Below are 23852 nucleotides of genomic sequence, written 5' to 3'. Positions count from 1 at the left end.
AATCCCATTGTATCCCATGAACAATCAAGAAGGCACTTAAAAACATCTCGTATACATAACCAAATGAAAGTTAGACTCAGCTTCTTCATGAAGGATATAGACAGGCAGGAAACACATGGGCTAAGGAGCATCATTTTCGCCCAGGCTCTACAAGGCAACCAATCCATCTTGTTTAAATCTGCAGCTCATTTTGCATAAATCATTTATACATGACCGAGTCCAAGCATTCATTCTACTACCCAAACTCAGTGGACATCTTTTATAGGGCATGCACTCTATCACATAATGGAGCAGAGTATTAAAAGAATATTCCTTTATATAACAATATAATCTGGTTTGTGCTGGGTAGTTTTAGTTTTAACTTGACAAACCTTCAAAGAGAGAACCTCAATTGTGGAATTTTCTCTATGGAATTGGCCTTTGGGCATATCTGTGAGGTAATATCTTTATGGCTGTGTGATGTGGGAGGGCCCTGCACACATGGGTGGTACTGCCCTTCAGCAGGGGTTCTTGGTTGGATAAGAAAGCAGGTTGAGCACAGGCCAGGGAAACAAGTCAGTAAGGAGTGTTCATCCAAGGTCCATGCTTCAGTTCCTGCCTCCAGGTTCTTGCTCTGATTTCCCTGGATATTGGACCTGAGAGAGTTAAGCTGGAAAAAAACCCTTCCTTCCCTAAATTGGTTTTGGGCAGAGTATTTTAGCACAACAATAGAAAGCTAATTGGAATATGGTTAAAGAAACAGAGAAAGCAATAATCATGACCCACAGCAATAACCACCTCCCACAGTTCACAGAAGAAGACTCATACTGTGATGGGGTCAGTGAAAGCTCCAGGGAAGCAGTGTCTGGGCCCAGCCCCAAAGTATACAGGAGCATCTTAGTGAAGGGAGGAGAAGGGAGGGAGGCCAGGGTCAAGAACAACTCTGCAGTATCAGGAGCCAAGGGAGAGAGAGATAGCATCAGGCGAGGGGAAGCAGAGCTTCTTTATGAGCCATAAGTACAGCAGAACTGCTTCTGGCAGATGGAGGGTGAAGAGGCTGAGAAGAGACTTCTGATACTGACCACATCACAGAATGTGACACATAAAGACGATTGTTTATGTGGACGCCAGGAAGAGAAGGATTTTAGGAGGGGGACACATCTATTAGGATAGGAATAGACTGAAAGAAGACTTCAAGAGATCAGCTGATGTCATGGGAGCTGGCTACTTTCCCCCCAGATATCACAGTAACAAGTGACAAAAGAAGAAATGACTCCAAGGAAAGGAGTCTAAAATTATCAAGAACTTTTTCCTAAGTGCATTATATTGCACTAAAGTCTCTCTCCTCTAACAGAACACTGGGGACTTAAGGGCAAGGACTCCATCTTACCTACTTTGTACACCCATGTAGAGAATCAACAAGAGCTCGAAACAGCTTAATGACCCAGAACTATAGCTTCAGTGGGGAAAAAAATTGTCCCAGACGTAGAAGAAAACAATGAGATTTGGCTAACAGATTGATATCCCAAATCTAACACTGAACAACTAACCTCTATTTATAAGGGAGACTAGTAAGAAAAAAAGCATTAATATTTATTTTGTTTAATATAGATGAAACTATTTATCCTCATTTTGTGTGTGTTTATTGGAAGTGATACATAAACATTAACATTATACATATTAATGGAGTACCATGTGATATTTTAATACATGTATGCATTACATAACATTTAAAGCAGAGTAGAAATACCTATACCATCAAAGAAATTTACAGTTTCTTTATGGTGAAACCAATTCAAAATTCTCTCTCAGCTTCCTGTTTGGTTCTGCCTTTCTCCCTACTCCAATCCCCCCCTCTTTCCAGGGCTAGAGTTGGAATCAGGGCTTCATTCATCCTAAATAAGTTCTCTGCTAATGTTACATCCTCAGCCACATTCTTGCTCTCTGAAAAGTATCTCACACTGTTGTTACCTCGTAGCCCTTTTGTCTACAGGACTTTGGAGGCCTTAGGTGTCTCTTGGCTAACAACTTCATTCAAAGTCATTATGAATGCTTACTGTACATCCTAATTTACCAGAGCTGCATAGAAAATATTTAAGGTCATGCTGGGTCTCTTGCAGAGGCAGGAGTTCAATCAGAAGGTTATCACTGAAGCCAAAATAGAAGAACGAAGATGGCAGACTCAGACTTGTCAACTCAAAGCTTACTAGAGAACAAGAGCAGTCAAATAGGCAGTTAGGGTTGACATTAAGGTAGGTATGGGCCAGCAGAATAGAGAACCCAGACATAAGCCCTTCAAGTATAGCCCACTGATGTTCATCAGGGTTATAAGACCAGTCAGTTGGAAAAGGACAGTGTTTTCAACAATGGAGAAACTGGATAGCCAGTTGCAAAAAAAAAAAAAAAAAAAAAAAGTTGGATTTCTACGTGCAAAGGTTAACTGAAAATTAAATGAATACCTACCCTTAAGCACTAATACTATAAATCAGGAGAAAATAATCTTCAAAATCTGAGATCTGGAACTGATTTCATAACTATTATGGTAATCTTGACTTCATGAAAATAAAATTTTTTAATGCATCAAAAGTTACTACCTGGCTGGGGGCATGATGGCTTAGTGAGTAAATTGCTTGTGATGCAAGCACAAGGACTAGAATTTTAGTCCTTGTGTAATTACTAGTCCACCTGTAATTCCAAGGCCAGGCAGACCAAGACTGGGAATGGCCAGGGCAGGCTGACTGCCAGACTAGCAAAAGCAGAGAGCTCTGGGTCCAGTGAATGCCTTGCCTCAATATATAAGGAGGAGTGCAATCAAGGAAGTCATTCAGCATCAACCTTGGGCCTTAACACACACAGACACACATGCATGAACACCCCCAAACATACATGCATCCCCACATGTAAATATTTGTATACAAATGTCACTACCAAGAAAGTGAAAATTCAGCCCACATGATAGAAACTATTTGAAAATCATACAACAACAACAAAAATCCAATTAAAAACTGGGCAAAAGACTTTTAGATATTTTTCTAAAGAAATACAAATGGCCAATTGGCCATGAAATGATGTTCAACATCATTAGTTACCAGGAAATACAAATCAAAACCACCATGCAATACCACCTGACTCTAAGTAAGGCACCAATGACTGAATGAATGAAAAAGAGCCAGTGACAGGAAGAAGGTAGAAAAACTGGAATCTCAGGCATTGCTGCTGGGAGCGACATGCTAGCTGTGGGAAAGTCTGGAAAGTCTACAAAAAGCTAAACATAACATTATCATATTATCTAGCAATTTTACTCCTAGATATAAACCAAAAGACCTGAAACAGAGACAACAGAGACTCAAAGAGAGATATTTAATGTTATTTGTTAAGGCACCATCATTCAGAATGGTCCAAAAAAAATGGAAGCAATCTGACATTCTACCCACTGAAGATCAATTAACCAAATGTAACACACACACACACACACACACACACACACACACACGAATCTTATTCAGCCTTTAAAAGGAAATTCTGGCATATGTTATAACATGGAAAATTCTTGAAGACACCGTGTTAAGTGAAATACATTATTCATAAAGACAAACACTGCATACTTCCACTTGTGTGCGATTTCCAGAATAAATAAACTCACATACAGAATACAATGATGATTTTCCCAGGGCAAGAAGGGAATTAGCTAATTCTTAATAGTTTTTGTTTAGTGATGAGAGTTTCAGAAATCTTGTTGATGGGTGGCAATTCATAGATGACACTGATACATAATGCTAATTAATAAATTATACACATAAAATGATCAAAGTGGTAGTTTTCATGTTATGTACATTTTCCCATAATTTATTTTTAAAAATCATTTCTTCCTAGTGCTTGATAGCATAAACTCTGATTTTTATATCTACATTTGGTAATTTCCTAAAATAAACTGGATATGTATTTTAAATGTTTGCAGTTAAGACAGACACAGAGTGCTATCTGCAGTTCCAACTATAGCTGAACTTGGGAGGTTTGCTTAAGTTCAAGGTCAGCTTAGGCAACACAGGCAAATCTGCAAATCCCTCACCCCTCAAAACAGTGTGATTGCATTCAGTCAGTTCATTCATAGGTAACACACACTGATAGGTTGAATGAATTTGAATGAGTGCAAAATACATCTGACTTTGCAACAAGCACCAGAGAAGGAAATCAAAAGAAAAAGGGGTTATTCAGTCAAATGGGGAAAAGTAAACCCAGACTCCAGAGAGCAGAACATTCTAGCTATCCATGAGACACTGGCTACACTGGGGCAGACTTGCAAAGAGTATATTTTTAAGGACAAAGTAAAGGGAAGGGGCTTTTAGATTCCTATGACTACTAGAGAAAGTTTCAAATTACATACAAGGAATAAAAAGGACATTCAAAACTGTATTCTTACCACTTAGAGATCAATATCATCATATACAGCTGGTTTATATTTTTTTCTATGATATCTGTGGAACTTTTCATATTAGACATACTATTAGATAACAAGAATATGTTAAATCATAAGTTTTGTTTTGAAAGACCAAATATTCACCAGAATATCTCTATTTATTTTGTATTACATGGCTTTTAGAGGATGAAACTTTTTCTTACTACACAAGCTTTTAAAATGAAAATACATTTTATTTTTATTATTTTTATAAATGACTGCTGAGTGTTCAGCCCTCAGTGGAACATCCATCTATTATGCCTCAAAGACTCAGAGCATCACAGAACAGGGAGCAGAAAGAGCTTAAAGAGCTGGACAATAGGGAAGTGGTCTTGAAACTGTCTTCTGGACTCACCATTCATGAAGGATAGGGGAGGGGCTCCTGGAGCCTGGTCCCTCCTGGAGCTACTGTCAGTTACAAGCTGCTAAAGCAGCAGGAATTATTTCCTTCAGTGGCATAGTTACTGGTGAGTTACCCATGCTCCAGTGGATAGCTCCACACCCGAAGGCTGTGGATCACATGAAAACCAAAGTATGTATATAATAAAAAAATTAAAAGGAGTTATCCTATAACAGAGAGACATTGCCCTTTCAAAACATCATAGTCCAATGAAAGGAAAAATCCTCAATGCCAAGAATGGACTCCGTCCCCAGAAACTGTTGACCAGAGAACCCATAGATCCTCAAACAATACTGATCATTGCCCCCATTCTTGGTTACCCAATAACTGGATGGTAAGACCCTATTATTGAAGACACTACATACGTGAGCTGTAGAACAAGGAGAAATCAAGCTGCTGCTGACTTCAGAGCCTCATGTCTACTGTCCAGCTTTCACAGTGCTGAAAGGTGCTATGCAAGCTACCAGAAGGAAAAAAATAGCCATGATTCTTACCCAGCTGTGAACTACAACTGACCTGGTAAGACATACCCAATGGTGTAATAGAGGCACAAATATTATGGGAGAAACCAACTACTCTTTAATCGGATTTAAGATCTCCTTCCTATGATGGAACTCAGACCTGATACTGATATCAGGATTAGGAACCTGAGGCTAAACAGGTCACAGGACATAGGGGAGAACCTAATAGGAATTTTCTATTAAATAGTTATATTAAACTGACTCTTAATGACTTATTGCTATGCCCATAGATTAATGCATCTCTTAACTCTCACCAGAAAAGCTTCCTTACGGAACAGATGGTAATTAACACAGAAACCTACAACTGGTCAACATGCAGAGAAAAAGATGCTACAGAACACTTATTCCTGAATAGGACACCAATATCAAACTTCTGCTCCCCAAGGCTCGGGGACATTGTGGAAGAGGGGGCAGAAAGATATTAAGAGTCACGAGAGGTGGATGACAGGAGGAAACAGTTTTCTAGACGGCTGGTCAGTCACTCATATGAGCTCACAGCAATGGTGACAGCATGTACAAGTCCCACACGAGCTTAAACCAGAAAAAAATCCCAGCATCGACATGAACATCCACATTCGGGTTGATGAAGGAGATGATGGAGGTGAGGAGGGAAGCAGATAGAGATCTCGGTCATCCTTTGCTTCTGTGGATGTGCTGCAGAAAATGTTCCCTGAAATATCTCCCCCAGCAAGCTAGGTATTTTAAGCTGAAAAAGACTTGTAAGTTAACCAGGCTCCAGTGGATGGACCCACACTGAAGGACATTTGGAGACATAAATAGACTCTATAAGCTTTATTATATACATAAAATAGAGTACATTAAATTGGGTATAGGGTAATAAGGGGAGGTGCAGATGGGGAGGGGATCTAAACACCATCAAATTATAGTGTATGAAAATCACCAAAATTTAATTAAAAAGAAAAAAAAACCATGATAGGGAGAGGGGGCCTTGTTGGCAGGAGGGGGTGCTTCGTGTGGGGGAGAATTAAAGAGGATGGAGTAGTATGTCCAGAGGGTATTCTATACGTGTATGAAGTTGCCAAAGAATAAATTAATTAAAAATTAAAATAAGGGGTTGGAGCGCTGTCTCAGAGTTTAAGAGCACTGGCTGTTCTTGGAGAGGACCTGAGTTCGATTCCCAGCACCCACATGGCCATGAGCATGCACAATGTGGGTGCATTTACTTGCATGCAGGCAATACACTCATACACATAAAATAAAAAATAAAGTATTAAAATGCAAACATTTTCCTGTTACATAGTAAGACAGAATCGATATATGTCAACTTGTTTGTACAGGAAAAGAATATTCCTTGAGATGTACACATTCAGCAGTTATAAGTGGAAAGTTCTCAGAAATGGAATATACAAACCAAACTAAGTAAGATTAAGTGTGCTTGAGATAATTTCAGAGAAAGGCTTGTGGTACTACTAAAGTACATACTTAGCATTAGGGGTGCATGGCAGTATTTAAATAATCTATTGGATTAATCACTCAAACTGATGTATATAATTTACATTTATGGAACTGCCTATAATTTTATAAGTAGAAAAAAATTCTCATTTTCTAAACAGAGACTAGAATAAGTACCTGAATTCAGGGGTAAACTGAGATTGAATAAAAGGAGGATCCAATGAGGCATTCACAAGAGAGATGAGGGTAACTGTGTACAGGCAGGAGTGGCAGAGGACAGAGGGAAAGCTCAGTGAAGAAACAGAAGAGGAAGCAATGGAGGGAGGGAACAGGCGGAGGCAGGGGCAGCGGACACCACTGAAAAGAAAGCAATCAGATGCCAAGATCTCAGGGAAGGATGTAACTGTCCCAGGAAAGAGAACCACTTGGATGGCATTATTTTTTCTTCCTCTGAAATATGGTATTTACATATTATTAAGAGCCTCTTATTTCTTGATGCTGAAGAGTTATCAGATGTAACAGACATTTAGATTTCATATGAGTGCACTACCAGATGAACTCTTTCAGGAGCATCTACATCTAGGCTAAAGAAGACGGTGGAGGTGAGGTGGGAAGGAGTAGAAATCTTGGTCATCTGTTGTTACTGTGTATATGCTGCTGAAAATGTTCCCTGAAAGCACCTCCCTCAGCAAGTTACGTATTTTAAGCTGAAATAGACTGATGGGAAAAAATGTAGACACAGAAAGATTCTGACTTAGCCCAGCTGACCTGAAGCAATCAATAGGAACTCAAATTCCCACACCCACATTTTCCCTAAGCAGGTTATTAAAGCTGGAACTCTCCTTCATTTCTCACTGAAGAAACCCATAAAACTGAGTAATGGGTTGGGGATGAAGCCCAAGTGGTAGATTACTACCCACTGTGCATCAAAACTGGTTCTTGACTGTCCTCGTATGAATCACGTGTGGCACTGTATGGGTGTAATCCCAGCACTGGGGAAGGAGACAAGGAGATCCTAAGTTCAAGGTTATCCTTAGCTACATAGCAAATCTGAGGTCAGCCTGGGACACATGAGGTGATGTCTCAAAACCACTACAACGAAACCCAGAAATCTCTCTCCCTGTCTTCCACTCACCCCTCCAAAGCCCCTCATGTGTCCTGTCCACACCCAGAACAAAAGAATGGTTCACAGAGCACACTTCTATACAACAATCTATAAAAAGTTTTCTCTGGGCCTTTGAGTTTTCATTTCCTGAAGTCTCCTGGGTCACATAAAACACTGTGCTTTTCTCTCGCTAGTCTATCTTCTTCATCCAGGGGCCTCAGTCACAGACTCCTCAGTCATTTATTTGTATCTTTCCCTGCTACTGCTTTGTGGTGTCCAACAAGGCCTCACCCAGACACTAGACTGAAAACACAGCCATGCTCCAACCAGGCACTGCCCCACGTCTCTTTCTAGAACAGCGGTAGCCAGTCTGAAGCACTGCACGTCATTCTCCACCTTGTAGGACACAAGCCAAGGAAGACTGGGAGTTTTGCCACATGTTTTAACGCTGCGTCTTCAGCACAGAAACCATGCCTGGCAAGTCTGAGGGAAGACCTGGTGGTACAGTGAATCGTTTTTAGGGAGTGACTGGATGAACTAGATAGGTTGATTTTCAAAAGCTTTTTGGTCTCCCGATTCACCTGCACTAACTGGAATTCACTCCACTGACTGGAATTAACTAAGACATGTGAGAAATGGTGGCTGGCCAGATTCCTGCAATATAGCTAAGGTACCCAAAGGCTCCTGAGCCCCTCTGTGCTCTTCCCATGGCTGCGATAACCAGAGAGAGCCCTATGGAGGCAGGCAGGAGCTTATGGGCAGGCAACCTTCATTATGCTTGCACGATAGAATGATGAGAACACCACTTGGAGTGGAGCTAGCAAGTTGCTCAGCCAATTTCTCCTGCTTTCCCTAGGATTAGAGAAAGGCAGCTCCCACCAAACACTTGTGCCCCACCTTCTTAACACCATGACAGGACAATACAAAGTGACCAAGAGCAGGTATTCAGACTGTTCTTTATGATATAGAGTCTACCATGCCAGACAGCCAAGACCAAAGGAAAAGTATGAAGAACACACGTGTAGGGGAGTTAACGAAATTGCTGCTCCAGCCTTTGTTAACTTCATGAAAGAACCATCATGATGATGCCTGAGAGGAAATGATCTTACTGGGTTAAATACGGCCCTTTGTAAAGCCAAGAGCATTGTTAAGCATGCTGGTCTTTCAATGTGAGCAAGCCAGAAAAAAGTACTGATAAGTCATTTAAATTATACTTACAACCTTCTTTAGGCAATGGACTAAATGAGCAGTAATTTACCAGTAAAAAGATACGTATTAAGTCTTTCAGAAATCGTTTTTCCATAATCAGAGCAATGATTGAAAGAAATTGAGGCCTAGGAAGTTAGCAGCATTTTCAGCAAATTAATCAATCTCGGGCATTTTGGAGTTGCTTGAGTGGGTGAGCTTAGCAGAAGATGAACAGGGCCATTGCTCAGACACAGGTGGGGATGAACAGCCATATGTGTCTTCCACAGCGGAAACTGTCAGTATCACCCAACTTCTAAACAGACCTTTCTGTAAGACCCTGACTGATCCTCACCACTAAGACTGCTAATGAGGGAGCATCAGCAGTGCAGGGGGAGTTTTCTTCCCTACAGCTGACATCATCTAAATGCAACATTCACCAAATACCTCCACAAATGCAGTTTCTTTAGCCCACAGTCTTTTCCATTTAATAATTAAGACACAGAATTACTGAAAGGAGACAGAAGCAACAAAGGGTCTTAGCATCTGCTGTCCTCCCTCAAGGAAATCCAGAGCCAGGTCCATGGCCATCTTCCCTTCTCATGGGATGGCCTCAGATTCTTGGAAGCAAGATAAAATAGTAAGCCCCAGGAGAGAAATAATAAAGGTTTTCACAGGGCTTAGAGCTCATGGACCAAAGGAAGGGGCCCAGGGGTTCAGTGGTGAATACTCAAGTCTGTCTCTGTCCTCAGGATGGATCCATCTTGGCCTGCATTCCAAACACAAAGACAAATTTCAAATCTGGACCTTATAGTTACCATGCAGCAGAAAGTGCTCCCATAGCTATCCAAGCTTCTGCTGCTGCACCCCACAGAGCACCAGCTTCCACAGACTCCTTTGACCGGGGTAGATAACATCACTAAATGGACTTAATTAACTTGTTCTAGAATCTCCCTAGGCAACTCACATGTTCTCTCAAACATACAGTAAATCCTTATCTTAAAACTCAGGTATTCAAAAGCACACTAAGTTAAAACACATGGTCTAAGCTTGGAGGTTTTCTGTGGTTTCCAGCCGAATGTCAAATAGATGCAGCCGTAGATGGGTAACTGACTAAAACAATAATGGATGTGATTTTCACCACTCAAGGTTTTAGACAGTAAATGGTTCCTATAGCAACTGAAGACAGTCCACTTTTTCTATTCCTGGTATTTTCTGGTAGTAAGTGATGTTAAATTTATGCTTTAATATATATGGTATAAAATACTCAAGTTAAGCTTACTGAGGGAGCTATAATTTTACCTCTTTACAAATCATTTTATGGCTTTTATACCTAATAACAAAACAATTCTGATATACAGTGGTGATTTTTTCCTCATCTATAAATGAAGCTAAAAGTCACCTTAAAATGTTGACCACATGTAGGCATCCTTAGCTCAGAATCCAAAGTAACTCCACACACACAAAACCACACATAAATACAAACTTATCTTTGAATTAAAATGTTCATTTAACTTCCTTCATGATGTTCTGAAATAGCTGAGAAATGTCTAGGCTTTCCTCTGTACTGTGCAAGGAGCATTATGGGTTAAGAAACAGTTTCTAGACACAGATGCCCTGAGCACAAATCCCAGCAATGTGCCATTGGAAAACAATGAAAAAATTCCCCAAGCCTCAGTTTTTCTTCAACAACTGGGCATAAAGTTCTAAAAGAATCAATGAAAAAAGACCAAAACTTCACCTAGCAGAGTATCTAGCACCCAGCAGTACTCAGTAGATGTTATTATATTTCCAGCATCTACTAAACTCAGCACTATAAATACTATTCTTACAATGCATGGTTTGTTCATTCACAAGTCAAACTTTACAGCAGATCAGAGAACCTGTTCATATGAGAAGTATTTTGGGTCACAAAAACTCAAGATATTCTCTCTCTCTCTCTCTCTCTCTCTCTCTCTCTCTCTCTCAATTACCTGAGGTTTAAAATTACCTGAACTCAGAAAAGAAATATGAGAAATTTAATAGACTCAGAAGAAATACTTTTTTTTTTCACAACAGGGTAGATTATAGCAAGCTAAGTGGAATTGTATGTCAGACTCTCAAAAGGAAAAAAAAATACATCCATTCCTTGGCCAACAACTAAAAAAGTTTTAATTTCAAAACCCTTTAGAAATTAAGAGCTTATATTGAATTGCATTCCTATAAAGAGTGGTGGGGAGAGGCTTCTGTTGGCCATTACTGCACCATAGGTGTTGCCACGGCAAGCTCAAGTGGGATGCCCTCACAGTGGGAAGGGGGCACTGGAGTTCACTACGCCAATACTTTGTTTTTAAGGAGAAGGTGGAAAACAAGTTTTACAACAGAGAAAAGAAAACATAAGGAAGAGGAGTTAAAAAATAAGGATTTCGTAGAGATGAAATATCGAATGTGTTTGTTGCTAAAAATTCTCTAACAGATGTCTGTTTTCATTAGTCTGTTTTGACAACTCTGCTGATATTTTCTGTGTATTCTAAACTAGTGGACAAGATGCCATAAGGTTTTATACACATCTCTTCCCATCAAAGACCCTCCCACCCTGGACAGGCCCTGGGAGCCGAAGCAGGTATCCCAGGGGACAGGCTCTTTTCTCTGTTCACCTTCCTGTGCCATCATGAACTGGCCTCTGAGGATGACTTGGAGGAGAAATTTAATCTCTGAAGGAGTGATGAGTCTATTCGTGAGCAGGTGTCTGACAGGGACCATTCCAGGTGCTAGATTATACTTAGTGTTTTAACAGAGTACTTCATAGTAACTGCTTCATTCAATTTTGTCGTGTGTGTGTATGTGTCTGTGGTGTGCATGTATAGGTCCCATAGCACGCATGTGAAGGTCAGAGGCTAAACTGTGAGAGTTGTTTCTCTCCTTCCACCATGTGGTCCTGAGGATTAAACTCAGGTTGGCAGAGTTGGTGGCAGGCACCTTTACTCACTGAGCCATCTTGCTGGCCCTAGTATCTGCATCTTTTTTCTTTTTTTATTTCTAAGACCTTATGCATACTATAAAACCATAGTAAATATTTAAAATATTATTTTGGTAACATAATAAACACCAAGTTCTGTTTGAAAAAAGAGTAAAACTCAATAGTACTACCTGGTAGAGTCTAAAGGAATTAATTTTCACAATAAATTTGACAGGTATTTTCACAATAAATTTGACAATATCTGGTTAACACACTAATATCATTTGAAATTCAAAGTTATTCAATGAAGAAAAATGTCCCAGAGACAGAATTTACTAATTTTCAAAACCTCAGAGTATATTTATATATAAGCATAAAATATACATACATAAATTTACATATAAAACTGACCTCATGAATACAGAGTTATCCACAATAAATATCAGAAATGAATATATGACTGTACTTGAGTTCCTTTCCTTTGGGTGGCTCCTCTTTTTGTATTACTTAAGTTAGAAACCTAATTTAAAGAATATTCCAAATTCAGATGTTATGTGATTGTGGAAGTTCTAAACAGCAAGTCATTTAAACTTGGTATTAGCCTCTGTCTGTCAGGAAGAACTGGGTTTCCTTCAGGTTTCCTGTGATGGCTTGAAGCACATGGTGATCCAAGTTCCCACTTGCTCCCACTAGAGAAGGTAGCTCTGTTCTCCTCAGTTTCTAATGTTTTGTCTTAGAAGTTAAACATTTTGATTTTAATTCCTATCAATTAATCTTAAGTGTGGAGTGATAGCCAAAGAAAAGAAAGGAATGGAGGAGACTCCCCAATGATCAGGGATGGGTTCAAGACCAGAATTACAAAAATACCCAAACAGGGTCAGATTGGGGTGGAGAGGGCAGCAGGGTCACCCCAGAAATGAACTTGAACATGTCATGCACAGACATAAAAATGCCAACATTTGCTGGATTTGGTTATCAAGTCCAGTTAATGAAAAGCTGACATAGGTGCTATAAATATGAGTTCCCAAGAAAAACAAGAATAAGAAACCAACATTTGAAACAGAGAAGAACAGCAGTAGGTTTCACATAACCACACACAGCTTCAAGAACCCATAACAAATAAAAATTGATTAATTCAAAAATATCCCATTAACAAACAAAAATATAAAAAGAATTAAAATAGAAGAAAATTTTAAATTCCATTTTTTTCTCTCTGGGTGTGTGTGTGTGTACATGTATGTGTGTATGTGTGTGAATATATATATTCACACACTCTCTGAGGTACTTTGAAAATATAGGCTTAACAAGCGATCCTGAAATTGATAACAAGAGATACAGTGATATTTTGGGTACCTGAGCGATTTTCATAAACACATTTAATTTAGTGCCTTGCATGGGGAAGTCTCATATTTAAATGGCATATCAGATCACATCTGTTTTACACTTCAGGAAGTGTTGTCTTTAAGGATCTTACAGGTATGAAGATGGATGTGCATGCCACAGGGTTTATTTTACAGTTCTTCATTGTAGAAAATTCCCACCCACATTGACACTCTTAGTCATAATTTTTTTTTCCTATTAGGGGCTAGAGATATGGCTTAGCAACTAAGAACACTTCCTGCTTTTCCAGGGGACCCAAGTTCGACTCCCAGCACCCATGTCGGGTGGCTCATAACCCCCCATAACTCCAGCTCTAGGAAGATCCAGTGCCCTCTTCTGGCCTTTTCAGACACCCATGTGTGGCACACATTTACACAAACATATATACATAAATAAAAATAAAATCTTTTAAAAATGTATCTATTAGTTGTCATCAGATTTATTGGTAGTTTGATTTTGTTTTGACTACAAGAATTATGTTTAAGCTATATTTCAAATGATCAAATTCTTGAGTGATCCACATAGATGTGAATCAATATGTACGTGAAATACATATGGACTTTCTCCTATGGTCAGGATGGTCCCTTGATGTTAATTTTGTAAGTTGCTCACAGTCAGATTCTTCAAACAATGTACAAACTGTCAGTTCTTCTGTACTCCAGAGAGGAGATAGCACAGAAAGGTGGAATTAAACAGTGGTACTGCTAAAGTGATGACAGACTTCAACCATCCATAACTACACTAGCAGTGCTAAGCCTCGAGCCCTAATCCATCAAACAAATAGAACACACGGAAGGCCCCATGAAATTGTGCCCAGTGTTTTGGTGGGGATTTCTAAAGATTGTGACACTATAATGAAAATGTTTGCTAATGACTATGCTCCAAAGCACCGATGTTCTCCCAAATAAAAGTTATAAATTTCTCAATGCTGCTTTACTCTCAAGGAGATTTAAATCACGGAGACACCTAAAAGTATTTTTTCCTCATTCAATTTTGTGCCTGGAGTGCAGAACTATTTTAAGGACTTTAGTGAGTTTGCATGCAGGAAATCATTTTTGCAACAGCTCCAACACTACAAGCTGTATTCGTTTGTCATTGTTGCTGCTGCTGCAGTAAAACGTTGACCACAACCAACTTGGTGAGGAGAGGGTTTATTTCAGCTTAAATACCATCCATCACTGAAGGAAGCTAGGGCAGGCGCTCAAGTAAGGGAGGCAGGAACTGTGGCAGAGACCATGAAGAAATGTCTCTAGCATGCTTCCCTTGGCTTCCTAAGTTACTTTTCTTATACAGCTCAGGCCCATCTGTGTGGGAATGACTACTATACAGTAATTATTAATCAAGAAAATGTCTCACGGACGTGCCCATAGTCCAGTCTGGTGAAACAAATTCCTCAGCTGAGGTTCCCTCCTCCCAGGTGACTCTAGTTTGTGTTGAATTGATAGAAAGTAGGGATGGCAGCTGCCCATGATCCTAGCAGTCTGGAGGAAGAGACAGGGATCTACTGGGGAATCTGGTTTGCTAGACTAGCTGAAACTGGCAAGCTCTGGGATCAATGAGAGATCCTGCCTCAATAAATAAAGAGGATAGTGAGTGATCAAAGAAGACACATGATGTCACCTTTGGGCTTCTATGTGCACATGCAAGCACACCTGCATAAACACAAGCATACATACATACACAAAGATAAAATAATGAGAAAGTCTAAGATCCAAATCTAGAGAGCAAATTCATTTACATTTCATTTATACGTTATACATATAAAATAAATGTAATTTTCTACAATATTTTAATAATGTTGTATATGGACATGTAGTTTGGTGGTAATGCCCTTGACTAGCATGCTAAAGGTCATCTTCTGGAGCTGCAGCACCACAAACCAATAGAAAAATAGATGAGGAGGGAGAGGAGGAGGTGGGAGGGTTGTGCCTGGAAGACAGTTTCATGATATGAAAGTTTCTATCTCTGGCATCATGGTGACACTCAAAATGTTTAGGATTTGTAGGCATCTGGGTGTTGGACTGGGGATGTTCAGTCACTGAATCTCTGATTACACATACCTGGCCCATTATTACAGGTTTATTTCTCTCCAGGACCCTTACAGAATGGCTTGGGACCAACGTCTAGCAGAAGTGGCAATAGGACAGGAATGGCTGTTGGAAATATCTTCTGCTTCAAAGTTCTATCCCACTGGATAAAACCTGGTACAATTACAGATTCATAGACTCCTAAGTGACAGACAGGGGTCTTCTTTCATAAGCTATTCATAACATAAACACCTTCCCACAAAATGCTTACTAAACCAGGAGACAAATAATTTAACAGAATTATTCTAAAAGCACAAAGGTTTACAAACTAAATAGCATTGAGTACAGGACAAGTGAAGGTTCACTAAAAATTGAAAGTGATGGAAGTTCTTTAGCTATCATCCCCTCTTCACCAGCCACACAGAGAGTGGCAAAACACTACAAAGGTGAAAAGAGGTGTCAGAAAAGGAGGAACCACAGAAAAGAAAGAACATTAAGGACACAAACAGGAATGAATTTGCCAGTACCATAACTCTAACCTAGTAACATACAAAAAAGAGAAACCTTGTATCTAAATTCAACATGAAAATCCTAACAGGTATCTGAATACAGTTGCACACCCCCATATCCATAGATTCTGCATCCAAAGATGGAATTAAACATGGATCACAAATGTTTGGAAAACCAACTTTGTGGCTCATGTCTGTAATCCTAGCACTTGAGAAGTTGGGAAAGAAAAATTGCCTTGGCTAGATAGTGAGTTCCAGGCTAGCCTAGGCTACGTAGTGCCATTCTATGTCAGGAAAAGCATTGAAATAAATTGTGTCTACATGCTGAAGATGTGCCGAGCTTTTCTTCTCATTAGCTCCCAAACAATTCAGGTCAGTATCTAATACACAGCATTGATATTGTATTAGGTATTATAAGCCATTTAGAAATCATTTCAGTGTTTAAGAGAATGTGAGAATGTATATGGGACATACACAAACACTACAGCAGTTTATATAAGGGACTTAAGTATCTGAGGAGAGTGGTATCCACAGTTTCCTTGAACCAAACTCTGTGGATACAGAGAGGCTACTATCCAGGTACCAGTTATATGTCTGGTTTGTCTTTTTTCTTTCCCAATGCAGAACACACGTTGAATTTTGCTTCAGAGCAGTGATTTTTCAACTCCTGTTTCACAAGGGAATTATTTGAAAAATATTTAACAGAATACTGAAAGATGACCAGGTGTATTAAATCAGAATTTTGGGATAAATCTGATATTCTTTAAAAGGTCCCAAGTCAACTGCACAGTGGAGGCAGGGTCAAAAAGTCTACAGTATGCTTGGTGTGGTGACACAGACCTTTGATCCCAGTACTTGGGAGACAGACATAGGTGAATCTCTGTGAGTTCCAGGCCAGCCAGGGTTATATATTGAGACCCTGTCTCAAAACAAACAGTAACAAGAGAAACAGTAACTTTCTCTTTCTCTGTCTCTTTCTCTCCCTCCCTCTCCAAAAGAGTAATAAGCCTTCTCATAACATCGTAAATTCTCATTAAAACAAACTCCCACTACAATAGTAAATTAAAGATTCCAATCCCAAATTAAATAGGTTGAAGTGGGAAAACTCCAAGTCCAGCACTTTGTAAAATCAAAAGGCAAACTGTGTCCTCGGCACGCCAGTGAATCCTTGGGGACACTCAGGATGACTGCAGACATAAGAACTCCCACCATGCACCATGTTCTCTCAAGGAGTACATACACAAACAAGAGAAACTATTTTTTTCATGAAATAGAATTGTACAGATAATGATGGAAATAATTTTTTAAGGTGGTAAATGTCTTGTGGGAATTGTCAATAAAAGATGTCTGTCACCTCATCAAGCACAACAGACAGACGATCTAGATCTCATTAACATTAACACAAGCATTTACCCACTCAGAAGATAATCCTGTTTCCCTGACATAAAAATTTCAAATAACTGGGGCTAGAGAGATGGCTCAGAGGTTAAGAGCACTGACTGCTCTTGCAGAGGACCCGGGTTTGATTCCCAGAACCCACATGGCAGCTACAAACTGTCCTTAACTCCAGTTCCAGGGGAATCCGAAGCTCTCTTCTGACCTCCACGGCACTGCATGACATGGGTGCACTCACACACATGCAGGCAATACACTCATACATACACATAAAAATAATAAATAAAGTGTTTTATAAAACAAATTTCAAATAACTGAGAAATGGGATAAAAGGAAAGAAAAATTTGAATGCTAACAGTTTTCACATTCTGAAAAAAGCATTTCAAGTAATGACTACAAAACTTTCAGAAACACACCAAAAAGAAAAGATGGATTTAGAACATATCATTCCAGATTTTTACATATCTATATCTATATCTATATCTATATATATTTTGGTCTTTTGGAGACAGGGTCTCCCTGTAGCCTATATATATCCCTCCTTCCTAGCAGGACGGTCTCTAAAAGGGGCCAGGATATGGAAAGAGAGAATGACATCAGGGAGAAGGGCAGGGCATCCTGTGTGCAGAGGTGGTGAGAAGCTTCCTCCCCAGACCACATTTGCACCTGGCAGTCCTTGGTGGACTCCTCCTGGAAGAGTATGTTTGGTAACCGCCCACTTTCTCCAAAAAATGAAGCAACAACATTAACCGTTTAAACTGTGATGACTAAAAGGGAAAGGGGTTCCTTGTATAACCTTCCCTCCCCCCTCCCATTTAAATAACCCCATTTTTATCAATTTCTTCCTTAGTAAAACCTTGGGATAAAGCCAAAGAAGGAGCTCAAGAGCAGTGGGATCATAGGAGGTGGGTATTATCAAGGGAGAAATGGGAAAATGGGGACACTTTAAATGGGGAAACCATGGCAGAAGGGTTAGACAGTGAGAGAGAGAACTCCTGGAGAGAGAGAGAGAGAGAGAGAGAGAGAGAGAGAGAGAGAGAGAGAAGAGATAAAAAATGCCTAGCTAGTCTAAAAAAATCAGAGGGAGATTAGAAACGCATGTGCAAACATCTTAATGTCAATTGCATTAAAAACAAAGTTTTCTGCATGAAACTCTGTATTTTAATAATGAAATGGAGATCTTTTTTAAAGGTTAAAACCTCATTTGATTTTATGTCTTATAGGGTTTATACTGAGTACAATATTGTATAACTGTAATAATTCAACTGTAAACCTAAAAATTTACAGCCAATTTTGTAAGAGATGCAGCCTAGCTCAGAAAATTGTTATTGAATATGTCAATGCTGATGTAATGAAATGCTTCTTCTAAGTGTGTGGTTATTAAATAAATAATTTTAAAAAATCAGAGGGAACCATATTAGTCCAACAACCTACTTACAAATTACACATACATTATCTCTACATAAGTTCATGCATATAGGTCAAGGCCACGTAACAAGAAACTGACAGACAGGAAATACCTTCCTTTGAGTTGTTGGCCAGGTTAGTCCAAGAGACTCCCCATATTACACAGTCCATTGCCACAAGCCCTTGATGGCCTCCCAGAACTTGAAGGTAAGACCCTACTGCCGAAGACAGAGCATACTTCAGACACAAAATTTGGAATAACACAGCTGCAACTGACCTGCAACCACTTCCCCTGAACGCTCGCTCTCAGAGCTTTGGAGAACATTATGAAGGTGCTAAGGGAAAACATCAATGGATGATACAACACCAGCATCAAGAAATAACCCAAAATAACCACAGTAACGGCCAGCACAGCACACATCATTGGTGCAATAGTGATGCTTTTATCTTGGGGGCAATGAACAGATACCTTATTGGAATAAAAGCCCACTCAGTGGGAGGAAACTCAAATGTGGTAATGTAAACAACCAAATACACATGGCTGGAGTGGTCATAGATCTTACAGAAAACCTCAAGACTGTCACATAGCTAGACTAATGTGATTTCTTACTATGTGGAAAGTATGTATCCTTATATTTACAGACAAATATCCCAGTCACCACTCATCAAAGAGGCTCATTTTGCACCACTCAGAGACTATTTCCAAGTACCATAACTTGTCACACACAGACATTGTCTATGTATTGCCCAGGCCTAACTGACACATCTACAATGCAACCTCTACACCTAAGGCTTATGGAACATAGAACAGGGGTAAAGAAGAGGGCACTAATGACTCTCTCGGTTACCAATAATGAAGCTCCCTCATGCAGCGGAGGGCCAGGAACACAAAAGGTCACAAATGGTCAAAGTATAGAGATCAAGAGTCTGCAGAATAATGGTCCTTGGACAGGACTCCTTTATTAAACTTCACCCACCCAAGGCTCAAGAACCCTTGTGAAAGAGGAAGCAGAAAGATTTTAAGCACCAGGGAGGAGGTGCATGACCATATGGAAACAGAGTCATACAAGCTTCTGCCATTCATATGATTCTATGGCAAAGGTGTCAGCATAAACAAGTCCCATGCAAATTCAGGCAGACAAAAACCCAGGAAAGAACTGGGAAAATGAACAGCAAGCCCTAATCTTATCTGAAGAAATATTGGTAACTTATTGCTGTTGGACGAAGAAGAACTGATCTTCCTAAAACAAGGGACTCTAGAGAGGCTAACTAGACCTCAGTGGATGGACTTGCACTGGGGTTGTTACTGGGGATACTGGCGACACAGTGGGCCTTAACAGGGATGACAGAGTATATGGGCTTCAGTGGGGGTGGGGGTACGAGAGGGTGCCAGTGGGGATGGGGGTATAAAGATGATTGAGATTGTTTGAGATGTTCTGTATGAAATATACAAAAAAGTCAATAAAAACAATTTATTTTAAAAAAGGACTTAAAATGTACAGCACCAAACAAATATGGCACATCATAACCATCATGCCATGGCAGAACTGAGCTGTTTAGAGGAGGGGCCGAGGAGACGGATGCAGAGAAAACTTCAGCATATGGAAGGGGAGGTAGAGTGTTTGGTGGATGCAGAAAAGTTAAAAGAGAGTGCTTCCACTCAGTAACAACTCAAAATTAAAAATTAACTCAGATAGAATAATAAAATGCTAAAATGGAATAAAATAACAATGTGAAAGGCCTGGGGCTGTGTCTGTGGCAGAGCAAGCACAGGGAGCCAAGTGTGAATCCCAGCACTGTCAAAATGAACCAATAAAAGTAAGAACCCCACGCAGAACAAAAAAAGGAAAGAAAGGGAAAAAATGTACTCCACGAAATCTGAGAAATGAGACGCCTAGGGCTAATGTTTTAAAGAAACAAGATGAGGGGCTGGAGAGATGGCTCAATGATTAAGAGCACTGGCTGCTCTCACGAAGGACCCCAGTTTGGTTCTAGCACCCACATGGTGGCTAACAATGGTCTATAATTCCAGTTTCAGAAGTCCTGACACTCTCCTCTGACTTCTGTGGGCATTGCACAACATGGGCACAGTCACACAAATGAAGGCAAAACACTCATACACATAAATAGATTAAAATATTTTTAATAAAAGAAACAAGATGAAATGAAAGTAGAGAACAGTGAGGGGAAGAAAAGCTCACAAGGAAAGAAGTGGAGATGCCTCTGGGTGGAGGAGACAGGCCATTTACATCCACTGGGTCTGTCAGAATTTCTGACAGTAGGCACAGATCCATGGAACTGTAGATACAGTACAACTGTATACAAAATGTATACAGTACAATTTGAAAGAACATTATGCTAGACAAGTTATGCTTATGTTAAAAAACATACACCACATCACATATATATTTTAGCTGTTTGAAATTAAAAGGTGTATTGCTAATATTTACATTAATGTGAATTATTTGAAAATTTAAATTACAGAGACATGCATAGTGTGTGTGTGTGTGTGTGTCTGTGTGTGTCTGTGTGTGTCTGTGTGTGTCTGTGTGTGATATTGGGTGACTGCATGTAGAGTTATTTTTCTCATGAGGAAGACTAAGGGAAAGGCATTGTATTTTAGAATTTAAAGCACTTTTCTTAATCTAGTCGACAAGATCTGGCAGAGGTGATCAGTGAGTAAAACCAAAAGGAGGAAAATTCTTGAAAGATGAATAGAGAATAGTGCCTGGCTGATGAGGGACACTTGGGAACCTGGAGACTTACTGATGAGGAATGTTTTAGATCCGTGAACAGATGAGGCTTCTGTGTTCTGAGGTTCCCCCCCTCAGGATGATGTGGCTGTCCTTCAAGGATATGCCAGGACAGCCCAAAGGCGGTATGGTATGCATACCTGCAGCCAGAGCCGGTCACCGGCCACGGTCCTGCCGATGGCGCTGCACTGAAAGGTGGCGAACTGGCCGGCATTCACCTCCACGTTCTGAATCCGCAGGAAGTGGGGAGTTCTGGCTACATGAAGAAAAAGAAGATATTAAAAGTGGGGATCAGCAACTAGGACATGTCTTTTCAATTCACCACCCATCTGGGACTTTTCCATTTTGTTCACCTTGGGAGAAAAATGTTTTTGCTTATGAAAGCTTTAAAGATTTCTCTCTAATTATAAAGGATGTGATGGAAGGTTTTTGTGTGTGCATAGAAAAAGAAGAATAAAAGCTAGAAAATCTGGGATAGACCCAAAAGAGAAGATATTTCACTGGTCCTGCTGTGCAAATTACCATAACTCAGCAGTCTTCTTGTGATAACAGATTTGTATTAATAAAGATTATGCTGATGCTTAATTGATGTTTTGAATAAAAATATATTAGATATTTATACCAGCAACATGAAAAGAACAGTAAGAAGTTAAATGATGTTGTCAAGGAAACTTTGAAACCCAAATACAGAGCTGTGAATAATATATATTTTAACACAACTAATTGGTATGCAACATTCCTTGTGTAATATTTTCCAGCTACCAAAAATATGATCCCAGTAGACACGTTCTGATTCTGTGCCTGCCAGAGCCAAGCAGGTTTTGCTGATTCTTATTTCTAATTCAAGAAGTCCAAATGATTCCAAATGCTAAGCACTACCGTCTCATAATGTACTTTGTCTATAAGGGACAGCTGTTTCAATAAAGGACCATTCTGTAGAATCTGAGAAGCATTACACTGAAAACAGGTGTACAGAAACTAAGATGATAAGCCAGGACTTTGATGCCATGCAAATATCATTAGGAAAACATTCTCTTACCACAATGAGACATGAAAAGGCAGCAAGTGCGGAAGAGGGATGAACAGGAAGAGATCAGGGTGACAGTATTTTATGAATGGGACAGATAAGGCTGGATGATAACCAGAATAGATTCCTTATGTCCTGAAGTTCCCTCACACAGCCAGTGGGTCTTCGGGCTGCGCATAGACACTTTTGAAAAAATGGTATCCTAGTACTGGGAACCCAGTGATTTTGTAAACTAGCACTTACATGAGCCAGAGCAGAACATAATTATAACTGGAAGTGGGTTGCAACAAAAGAACAAAAGAAAATGAATTTTAATATCAACAGCCCAGGAAAAACTCATTATTAATTTGGAGGTCGCTAATAATTCACTATATTCATGATGCTTAGTATGCAAAATGTTTTAATAGCCCCTTCAGAGCGGCATAACCATGGACCTTGCTGTTTAATATTAATTTATTAACCTACAACTCTAAGAACTCTGTTTCACTGACTCAATCAAATTACTGCTTACCCAAGAACAACATAATTCTATGGCTTTTAAAGATCTCTGTAGAAAGTCCCTAAATCAAATTTCTCTTCGTTTTTGTTCCTGACACACTGGGAAATCCATTCTTTTTAGGCAAAGGAAAAAGGGTAGCATTTGAGTATCTATGTGCCAAGGATTTCTTTCAGTGAATACAGATACATGTTTTGTGAGGTAGGTGTTTTCTCCATTTTCTGCATGGGGAGACTTGTGGGCTCTTGACTAGTAAGTTTGAGGAGGGAGGGATATGGAAGCTCCATTTCCAAAGCCCAAACTGGTCAACTAAACCACACTGCCTCTTCCTGCCCTCCCACCTTTCCTAATGGTCCTCACCCCACTTGGGGTGAATCCTCTGCCTGTAGAATTTCAGCATCTTTCAAGGTCCTCCTGCAATGTTATTCCTTCCATGAAGCCTCTATAGTTTCTGAGCATGTCAGCAGACCTTCTACTATCATGATGGCAAAGCAGACAGCACTTGATGCTACCACCTCACACACAGCAGACTCATGATATATCATTTATTTTTCATTGTTTATATTAATAAAGCCATAGGCACATAACCTTTAAAGCTGTGCACTTGAAATTTTGACATCTAGAGAGAATTCTTCTCTTCCATCTCCCACTCCTCTGACACAAACAAACTTTCACTGCACAAAAAATTATAATCATTATTTTAGGCTTATCTATACCAGAGGGTCTCAATATCAATAAGATCAGTAAGACTGTTGAGATTTAACTAAATTAAAAGGACTACATTAGGAACTGGAGGGCTGTTTTCTTATCAAAGAAATTTAAGCAAATTTGATTATTGCTGTTTTTCTAATCTCTCACAAG

At 39.6% G+C, this 23852-nt stretch overlaps 1 protein-coding gene across 4 annotated transcripts in view; it reads right to left on the bottom strand.

The window, feature by feature from the left end:
- Ptprm (protein tyrosine phosphatase receptor type M) overlaps window positions 1-23852 on the bottom strand; it is a 794765-nt gene that overhangs the window by 448117 nt on the left and 322796 nt on the right. For all 4 annotated transcript variants that reach the window (XM_008834659.1, XM_008834658.3, XM_008834655.3 and 1 more), the window contains exon 5: window positions 21609-21724. In XM_008834659.1, coding sequence (XP_008832881.1) covers window positions 21609-21724 — 116 coding nt within the window. The remainder of the gene's footprint in view (window positions 1-21608; window positions 21725-23852) is intronic.

The sequence above is a fragment of the Nannospalax galili genome, unplaced genomic scaffold (genome assembly GCF_000622305.1).
Source record: "Nannospalax galili isolate Female #2095 unplaced genomic scaffold, S.galili_v1.0 scaffold155, whole genome shotgun sequence".
NCBI classification, from domain to species: Eukaryota; Metazoa; Chordata; class Mammalia; order Rodentia; family Spalacidae; genus Nannospalax; species Nannospalax galili.
This window is presented reverse-complemented; position numbering and strand designations above follow the sequence as displayed.